Source organism: Carassius gibelio, chromosome A12 (genome assembly GCF_023724105.1).
Source record: "Carassius gibelio isolate Cgi1373 ecotype wild population from Czech Republic chromosome A12, carGib1.2-hapl.c, whole genome shotgun sequence".
Taxonomy (NCBI): Eukaryota; Metazoa; Chordata; class Actinopteri; order Cypriniformes; family Cyprinidae; genus Carassius; species Carassius gibelio.
In genome coordinates, this window is record NC_068382.1 from 18,094,658 (window position 1) to 18,105,557 (window position 10,900).

A 10,900-nucleotide genomic window follows, 5' to 3' on the forward strand; every position below is an offset into this window, starting at 1 on the left:
GATGGCAGTGAAAGCTCAGAAAACTTTTTGAACTTGCCCACCAACTATTAATACACACTCAACGTTTTTGAAGTACGCAAATGCACCATTCACTGATCACAGTGAGCTAATCACTTCTACTTAATGTTTTTTCAGTGCGATTCAACTGATTTGAGCACAGCAGCATTGAGCCTCCGAGCAAATAAAAGCAGGCCCACATTGGGTCATTATGTAATGAGTCATCAGAGAATGATAAAACAAGAATAAGCTTTCTGATTAATGAAGCAGTTTCAGTGCTGATAAAGAAACCAAAGCCCAATCACATGTGCACCATTTGTTTCAACACAATGGCCCTCATCTGTCACGTCTGTCCGGATGCATATTCCTGCCAAGCAAACGGTTACTAATAACAAGGGAACATGCAGCAAGGAGCGTTTTTATGATGTGGGCAGTGTTGTTGTTGTGAAATGCTGCTCTGTTGTATTAGCACAGGTAATCACATTTAAATAAGTTTCATTAGCCGAAGCAAAATGGACAAATTGCATTCGGCGACCCTGAGGCGGCTTTAAATGTGAGAGGGCTCTGGGGAGAGCTCTTGTAATTAATAGCACACAACTGTGAGATCAAATGAAATGTATTAGCTAAAAGCACAAGGCATTTGACCTCTGGTTATATCTGATTTTTCTAGAAGGAATGAAATGATATAAAACAGGGCCTCAAGCTATGTTTTTATAAAGGTATTTGAATATATTTTAAAATGTAATTTATTTCTGTGATGTCGAAGCTAAATCTTCAGCCATTACTTCAGTCTTCAGTGTCACATGATCGTTCAGAGATCATTCTAATATGTTGATTTGATGCTCAAGTAACATTTATTTTTATTAGCAATGTTGAAAGTAGCTCTACTGCTCAATATTTTTATGGAAACCGTGATGTATTACCATTTTAAAGTTTGGGGACATTGCATTTACAAGAAAATAGGAATTTGCTTTTATTCAGCAAGGATGCATTAATTTGATAAAAATGTGGCAGTAACTTTTATAATGTGACAATGTTCTATGTCAAATAAACGCTGTCCTTATAAAAATTTAATTAATCAAAAAATTGCATCACAGTTACCAGAAAAAAATATGAAGCTGCACAACTGGTTTCAATATTGATAATGATAATAAATGTTTCCATAGCACTAAATCAGCATATTATAATGATTTCTGAAGGATCATGTAATGATCCTGAATGATGCTGAAGATTCAGCTTTGCCATCATAGTAATAAATTACATTTTAAAATATATTTAACAGTTCTTTTAAATTGTGATATTGTTTCACAACGTTATCGCTTTTAACAAATACCCTTATATTGCTTTTTTTTTTTTTTACTTGCATGCAGTTGATTCATGGAAGGCATAAGGAAAGTTGAGGTGCAGAAAATTTGAAATTTCCATATTTTCCTAAAGCCCTTGCTAACACTCCAATGATGCGGAAAATTATACCATTAGGAGAATTTGTGTTCACATTGTGATGTGAATCTTAAGAACCAAGGGGGACACACTCTAAACCTCAACACTGTTATAGTTTGCACGTGTGGAATGAGTCGATGACGCCGTGCCATGTTATTTTTACAGTCCAATTCAGGTCTGAAATGGTGGAAAACCCAACAGTGATGCAAGTGCAGCAATCAGATCAAACTAAATGAGGTCAGCGCATAAATATTTAAGGCAAGCTCTAATGGGAGGCCTTTGGTAGACATTAGCCATGTTGAAAAGGACTGTTTTTTACTTTCAGTCAACTGCAGATGAGACTAATTCACATATTGAGATGTAATCCGCAACTGTGTAGATAAAATAGTTAAAGATCTGCTGACATAAAATTGTTCCCTCATTTCAGTAAGCACGTCTGAAATATTTTGCCATGAGAAAAACAAACATACTGAAATCCCAACAGATGGCGATGATCTTCATGACAAATTATTAAGAAATTACAAAAGGAATGTGCCTTTTCACAATATCACATTTTATTGCACGCTAGCCAACTTGACGTCAACATGATGAATCTTGTACAATACTTTACACGAGGCACTGGTACATAAATTATTTCTGCAAAAATGTGTAGTTCGGGACAATATATTCATAACAAATCCTGCCCAAATATATATGTGCATCCAATTTACAGATAAATCAATCCAGTAACACATATAACATGTAGAAATTAGAAATGAATGGAAAATGCAAGAAGCTCAATGCCCCATGGGCAGCTCACATTTGATACAAATAAGGTGCAAATCACTTAACATTATTTTATCACATTGCCACGCTTCTTCATATATGCTGTACAATGCATCAAATAAATACTGTACATTTTAACATTTGTTTAATATAAACAACTTCCTCGTACAATTTGCACATTATACAGGTATGAGGTAAAACAAGATTTCATAACACACATTCAAGAATAAAACATTCCAATAAACAATGTAAAGGCTCAAAGCCAGAAAACATTGCTAGGAAGAATGAAAAACACTGTTTCAACCAACTCACCACTGCTTCATTCAGTCCAAACTACCATGTATTACTGCTAAATAGTATTAAATAGTATTAAAATACAAACCATTCAGTATTTAGTAAATACTGAATGGTTTGTATTTTAAAAGATTTCAGTTTTTTCCAATTCAACTCTTGTGGATGTTTTGAACCAATTGAATCCCACATTAACATTTGTGACAAACATTTGCATTTGAAATTAAGAGATCTAAAAAGGTTTTGTTTGTGTGTTTGTGTGTGTGTTTTACAAAAAGTATTCAGCAATATATGAAGTTCTTGATTAAATGTGATCATTTTTAAAACGCTGGTTTAAACAGTCACATGATCGATGCTGTTTAATTTCAGTTTGCTCCTCTGCATTTATGATAAATTTAAAATTTAATGAGTCTATTATTAATGATTTTTTTGTATATGTTTCATTTAAATTATTTCGCAATATACATGTAAACATGCCCAAACATGTCATTTTTTGATTCACTTGAGAAAACAGTTTTAAGCTATATTGTTACTTTAATTAAAACAGAAATGTATGCATGGAACCTCGAATTACCATTTTCGGCAAATTTGTTGAAAATGATGCTGCTTGATTGAAACTTTTAGTTTTACTAACAGCAATCTGACTGTATTTAGCTACTCATCGGTTACAATAGTGTCAGGCTAAAAAAAAAAAATCATTTTCAGTTTAGCAGTTTGCTACAAAGCGTTCTCCAAATATGCGATATACCGGTATGCTAACTTAACTGAGAAAACTAGATTTAAATGGGTTCGTTTTGGTTGTTTCGACATTGCAAAATTTCGGTTATCCATTTTTACATGACAGTTAGTTCCGGTCCTTGAATTTGATTGGCTGAGCTGCTTTCCAAAAGTACTGAATTCATAACGGCACTTGGACTTTTCACTGTTTGTATCACTCCGCGTATTGCGCGTATTTTTTTCTCTCACTATATTGTATCGCTCGGAGCGGGGAGTAAAACCCGGAGTGGAGCTAAAGCGGAGTGATGACAGAACGCGGTGGGTCGCGGAGGGATTCTATGTAGCTCCACTCCACCCATATAATCAGTTTGTGCGTTGCTTGGCGATAGTAAAAACATAATGCTTTGATTTTTGTTTCTAGAACTACTTTCGTTGACGAAGAAATGTAGGACTGGTCAAATTTTTCTCTAAAACGTAGATGTCATATTAATTGTTTATCGAACAAGCAATATCACGCTTTCCGCATGGTCGTAATGACCTAATATGAAATACAAACTGCACTCCTGCCTGTGTAATATTGATTAAATAGTCACGGTTGTACTTTTACAGCTGAGATTCTGAATGGGATATCCTGCCGTTCCTCTCCAGACTGCAGTCCGACCACGTCCCGAGCATGCTCTGCTCCAATGAGTTCCCAAAGCCCCCGGTGCAGCGCGAGAGATCGCACGAGCTCACGTGCAGCCTGAGGTCCGCCTGCCTCGGACAACACAACAGCCTCTTAAAAGCTTTCCTGAAGTCCGGACTCCGGCAGTATATGATGGGGTTGAAGGCGGAGTTCACGTACCCCAGCCAGTTCAAAAACACGAAGAGCTCCTTATCCACCATTTGAGCGCAAAACACCCGCACCACGTTAACGATGAAGAACGGCAGCCAGCAGAGAGTGAACGTTCCCATGATTATTCCCAACGTTTTCAGTGCCTTGTGCTCTTTTAAAGCCAGGATCTTAGTGGTTCGTTTCCGGTTAGGTTTGCAATTAGTACCATGATTGTTATAGAACCTTCCCTCACATTTGTTGATTTTGTTCAGCTGTTGTTTGGCTTCTCTATACACCCTGGCATATACGAATATCATGACTAGTAGAGGGATGTAAAACGATATAATAGAGGAGGAGATGGCATATGCGCGGTTGGTGATGAAGTCACAGCACTCGGGATTGTCATAGCACGATGTCTCCTCTCTGTCCCGGGACCAGTGCATGAGGATGGGTGGAAATGACACCAGAGCTGATATAGCCCACACTCCACAAACCACCACCTTGGCTCGTGCTTTTGTTAAAAGACTTTGATAGCGAAACGGAGAGATGATGGCGACATACCTGTCTATTGCAATTACGCACAGGGTCTCGATGCTCGCCGTGACGCAAAGTACATCAACAGATATCCAGAATTCACAGAAGAACGATCCATACATCCAGGTTCCTCTAACCTCCAAGGCTGCACCGAATGGCACTACCAGTAACCCCATGATGAGGTCTGCGCACGCCAGAGACACGATGAAAACATTGGTGAGCGTCTGGAGCCTCTGATTCCGCGCTATGGCAACTATAACCAGTATATTTCCGACTACAATAATGAACACTATCAGACCCATGATGATTCCCATGCCCACGAGCCACTCTTCTGATAAGTTAAGATCCACCGTGGCGCGCTTAGAGTCATTGCTGTAGTTTACAGACGGTAAACCGTCTCCCATGGTGTGGAAAAATTAAGCGCGTTCATCCAGAACTTCAGGTCCTACATGGAGCGCTTCCATCGGCGCTGTGTTCCCCAGCCCAGCGCCCACACGCGCTCACTGAAAGGACTGAACGGGTACAGCAGTGATGTCACAGGGGTGCACAGCCAATGGTGCTGCATTTCTAAATTGTAATTCTTTACTATCTGATGAACACAATGCTCCGCGCAAAAAAAACTTACTGGTTCTACCCAAGTGAGGACATTGCGCTGTGTTTTTACGCATGGTAATTACTGAACTGGTAGAAAGTTTTAGGATTTTCAAAGTGTAAGACAGTATTGACTGTATGTCAGCAATACCATAAAACATCTCAATGTACTGTATATAACTAATAATAAAAAAGGTGTTATTCATGTTTTAAATACAATCTATAGAAAGGTCTGTGCAAATAATTTTTTGATTGCCTTTTGGTTTCACTCATATTTTATAGTAATATTTTACACATAATTCTGTATTGTGTAATAAGAAGATTTTACATCTAAAAATATTTTTTACAGTGCTTCAGTAAAACGTAGGGAATGAATAATTGTAAAATACATTGTAACACTTATAAAGTCATTGCTACACTATGCATTTTACAATGCATTATAGCCTACATAAAAGCTTTAAGTAAAGTGTTACCACAATTGTATGGTATACATGGTAAGTTGGCTTACAGTTATATACAAATATTGTATAAATATATATACAGTATATAGTTTCTTTTTATTTATTAATACATATCACTAATCACTTCAGGAATTCCTATGTGTGGCATGGGAAAGACGTTATTGTAAACATAGTTGAACATTTTTATACATATCTTATTCTGGTAAGCCCAGTCATGTGCTACAATGCTTTGAGGTTATAGAGCAACCACAATCATTTGCTAATCATTTGAGAGTGTAAACTCATGTCAACATCAGTGCAGACTTTACCAACCTTTGGAAAATGATATGCAACAATACTGCCTGACACCACAAAGCAATTACAAGGCCCTGGACAGATATGGTGCATGTTTGCAAACTTTACAATGCTCGATTCAGTTGTTCTATAATTGTGCCCCGGCACTTTCCGGGACAAATCACCAGCAGCCAAACTATAAAAAAAGCCAACAGTGGGCCACTTGGTTTCCTTCTGAAAACGAATCTGCCCAGGCAAGAGGTGTTTTTCTAGCAGTAGGAAGCTGTTACTGTAGATAAAATCATAATTGCACCTCCTTATAGCTGGGACACAGACAGGCACATTAGACTAATGCTGCCGCTACACAGAATTTCTCTCTCGTTCTCTTTTACATTCCAGCATTGTAGAACAGCACTTTGACCTTTTCTTGTTTTATTCTTTTAAAAAAAGCCACCCGGATTTACAGTCCCAAAAATAAAGGGATATTTGATATTGACTGCGCCCACATGTAATGACGTAGGGTCGGTACCTACACACTTTCAGGCCTTTGTCATTGTTTGATCCATCAGATAAAGTCCTGGGACTCTTGTGAACGGATTTGTGAACGGAATTATCTCATTATTTCTAAGCAAGCGAAAGGAAGTCTACACTTGTTGCATGGCTACATGTGCTGGAGCAGGATGCAGGGCTAATCGTTTCTAGAAGGAGAGTTATGCAATCTATGTAGTATAAAGTCAGGTTCCAATGCAAACTGAGACATGCACATGGTGGAGCACTTTGGATTGTGGGTAATGCAGTTTAATGATGATGACTGAAATTAGAAGGGACAAGAGAGATTAAGTCACATGAAAAGTCACAAGGCCCATGAAAAAAAGCAATGGGGCATCATTATCTTAAAACTAGTGTTCCCAAATGTTTTCATGCATAACCCCCCAAAACTCTTTAGAGTAAAATCTGAAGAAAAAAACTTTGTTTTCTTGTTAACACATAATATGTTTCCAGCTGTTAACATTAGTTAGCATTAATTAGTTTCATAAGCAATGAAAAATACTTCTAAAGAATTTAATAATCTTAATGAATGTACATTCCAACATGTACTAATACATTATTAAAATCAAGTTTTATCTGTTAATATTATTAAATGCAGTTGAGCATCAGCTTACAGTTGATACTCAGATTTTTTTTATTAGCTAATGTTAACAAAGATGAAAAAAATACTGTAACAAATGTATTATTCATTGTTAGTTAATGGAATAGTTCACCCAAAAATGAAAATTTGATGAAAATGTACTCATCCCCAGGCCATCCAAGATGTAAATCAATTAGTTAATTCATCTATGCAGATTTTTAGAAATGTAGCATTACATCATTCAGCAGTGGATCCTCTGCTGTGAATGGGTGCCGTCAGAAGGAGAGTCCAAACAGCTGATGAAAACATCACAATAATCCATAAGTGATCCACATGACTTGTAAACTCTAATAAGGTGAAAAGCTGCATATTTGTAAAAAAAAAAAAAAAAAAAAAAAAAAAATATATATATATATATATATATATATATATATATATACATATAAATATTGTGTAAAAAAACAGATTAAAGTGACAGTAATAGTTTTTTTTTTTTACTAAGCAATTTCATTTCATTACTGTAAGGCTTTGGGTAATCTATAAAAATCAGTAAAACCCCAAACAAAGACAATAATGTAACATGTAGAGATAAAAATAGCTATATTAAAATAATAATTCAGTAAGCGAGATGTTTTGTTGACTCAGTAGCTGGATTTGTTGAGTTCATTTAATGAAAGATGCACTAGAAGGATTTGTAAGACTGATTCAAAGTGACAACTTCCGGTTAAAGTACTGTTAAATAGTACTGTTGGGATGTTATGAGAATGCTCTATGAATTCCTCTCTCCCTACTTTTCTTCCTATAGTCACACTCCTCTTATAGAGCAAATGAGGATTTGAGCAACAAACTAACAGTTTATATCAGTTTATTCACAATGGCTTTCTGCATTGTAGACGATTCTTAAGCCATAACCGCAGTGCAGCTAATAAAACATATTCTGAATTTAAATGAGCCCATGCAAGCCCAGTGCTAAATACAGCATGGAAAATGAACATTCTTCCCAGTATTATCAAAATGAAAGGATTAAAGTCACACAGTCTTATGTAAAGTACTGTGACAATTATGCAAGCGAAACCCAGGTAACTTTTCACATTTCTATTCACAGCAGTCTAATTGTCTTTAGTTTCATGCCGATTTATTATAATCCACAGAGCACAGTTTTCAAGTCATGGTAAATGTCTTCAGAATATTAATACTGGATAATATTAAATCACATATTTACCCTAAAACCCAATACACTGAATAATAGACTTTTGTAATCTGACCTTCATAAGGAGATCTTTTGTGGCTTTGAGGACAAATAAATAAGTAATGCAATGCTTAGGAAGCGGAAACTACAGTTTAAAGGTTTCATTAAGTATCGTGCATCTTTTAAAATATGAAGTTTGATTGAAATACTTTTTCCAGTCATTCATAATCTTGAAGTAGCCTGGATGCACCACATCTGTCTGTTAGTCTACAGTATATGCTTCACACTCCATATGTTTCATGCATTCCATACTGTACGTTTCCACTCCTGGAAATTATCACAGATGAAAAACAGCATCTGTCTTCCCCTCTTCCTAATGGAAGGAAGGTTCAAAGGGTCATTATCTGACAAACAGCATGCCCTGATCTCTGTCTTGGCAGTAAATCTCTGAAAACATAGAAGTCTGAGGTGTATTATTGAACTGTTGGAGCTTTGGAAGTGTATATAGTATTTTACCCCAGAGAGACAGATGTCTATTAACTTCTAAACTAGCATTCAATAGCATTTAAATTTGCAGTTAACTCAGCAGCTGGTGGAATTATAATGAAAATTTAGTGCTAACCGTAATGTGACAGTATACTTATTGAAAAAGAATGCTTCTTTAAGAAAGTTTTATGAAAGCCAATGGAAGTTGCTGCTGGCAACTATGGCTCCATGAAGAACCTTTAACATCTATGAAATCTTTTCATTGTGTAGAATGTTCTTTATAGTTGGAAAAGTTTCTTTAGATTAGAAAAATCCTTTTGGACTCAATTTTTAATAGTGTATAATGAAATTCAGCAGGGTTCAGTGTTCTTTTGGACCCCATTGACTTTAATGGAATGGAAGAAAACAGTTGCGATATTCTTTAAAATATCTTCTTTAGTGTTCCACAGGAGAAAGAAAGTCTCCTTTCGGAAAGTTTGGAATGACATGAGGGTAAATGATTTTCAATCAGCACATTTGACATGCTCTTCAATGTCATTCAGCAAACTCCATCATACAGATCAATACAGACTCTTCTTTCAGGGTTAATGTGAGCTATACACTACATTAAACACTAATAAGTATGGTGCTTTGTCATGCACGACCAAGAAGGTCTTGAGTGGTTAAGATGTGGTTGCCATAATGTGTTGTGAGTGATTTGTAGCACATTACTATATATAGGTTGAAAGGTGTTGACCCTGCATCAATGAAAGTCTATGGCTGTCTCAAATGACATACTGTACAGCAGTGGTTCCCTGTCCTGGAGAACCCCCAACACTGCACGTTTTAGATGTCTCCCTAATCAAATACGCCTCATTCAAGTCATCAGCCCATTTGTAAATACTCCAAGATGTGTGAGTTTATATGTGTGTGTGTGTGTCAGTTAAGAGAAACATAAAAAAATATGCAACGTTGTGGATTCTCCAGGACTGGTATTGGGAATCACTGCTCTATGCACTTATACTATTCACTATGTACTCAAAACGTATATATAGGCTATGAATAGTATAAGGTTATTTTGTTAGCCAACCTCTGAGTCTGATAGCCAATCAACTATGTAAGGAAAGCTTTGACCCATGAAATGTGTCTAACATTCCACACTATGTTTTATTCTTTTAAATACATATTTACAATGCACTTCTTGTTGGAATTTTCAGTGTGAATATGCGATTCACACTATTTATACTTTAAAATAGGATAGGTTAGTGAATACACCAGGGTGGCCCTTGAGATCCACTTTCCTGCGGAGTCTAGCTCTGCAGACTGATTTCTGAAAGCTGCCCTGTATACTGAGATAAGTAAGGCAACACAAGGCATGTACGGTCTAAAGATAGTGTCACAAGCTGAGTACTAAAATAGCTTGATATGATTGGCTGAGCTTAAAAATACAAATTGAATCTGAAAGTTGCGGTTTTTGGTCAGTGTAAAAAAAAAAAGTATGTTTTATGGACAAAATTTCTGCATGTTTGATTTAATTTATAGCAACAAATTAATATTGTGTTATTAAATATTCACTTAGTTATCATTAAAGGTCTCAGTCTCTTTGTTTTTGTTGGAGATCCTTTATCCTTAATTAAACTGCAGCAAATTTGCCTAGAAATTGGCAGATTAGGATGCACATTTTCTTTCACATATTGTATTGTTTATCATAAATCTGATCAATTAGAAAGGTCTGTACAAGATAACAGAACTAAGCACAATAACATTGAGACCGAGCCTTAGTTTAAATTGAATGAGTACAGTTTTATTGAGCTGTCATAGTGAAAGTGATTGTAAAAAGAAGCAAGACTCACAAGAGGGTTAAAAGTCCCGTCACTGAATCATAACTGAACCTGAGAGATTAATATGAGGGTTTTAAACACTGACATTTCTGTCACCCAACACTCACAGTATCACCAGATCTAAGCACCGAGGCCTTGAGCTCATGTTGTTGCCTCTCTCAATCACCCATGGCATTCTTCAGATTATTTCAGTGCTATTGGAAAATTATGGATGATTCTGGCATAATTAGTGTTTTTCCGATCCCCCGAAAATTGCAAGAATGTCTTTGATAAATTCATAAATTCCCATAATGACATTTGCAAGTGTGTAATCAACCCAAGAGTGCAGATGCTCTTTCACTGCCGCTGGAAGCTGTTGTGATGAAAGCAGATGTGTGTCAAAAAAGCGGCTGA

At 36.4% G+C, this 10,900-nt stretch overlaps 1 protein-coding gene across 1 annotated transcript; it reads right to left on the reverse strand.

Moving 5' to 3' along the window:
* Positions 1–1,969: 1,969 nt before the first annotated feature.
* On the reverse strand, positions 1,970–5,151 carry LOC128025364 (beta-1 adrenergic receptor-like). The gene has a single exon (XM_052611648.1). The coding sequence runs from the start codon at positions 4,960–4,962 to the stop codon at positions 3,814–3,816; it is 1,149 nt and encodes a 382-aa protein (XP_052467608.1). The 5' UTR covers positions 4,963–5,151; the 3' UTR covers positions 1,970–3,813.
* Between the last annotated feature and the right edge of the window lie 5,749 nt (positions 5,152–10,900).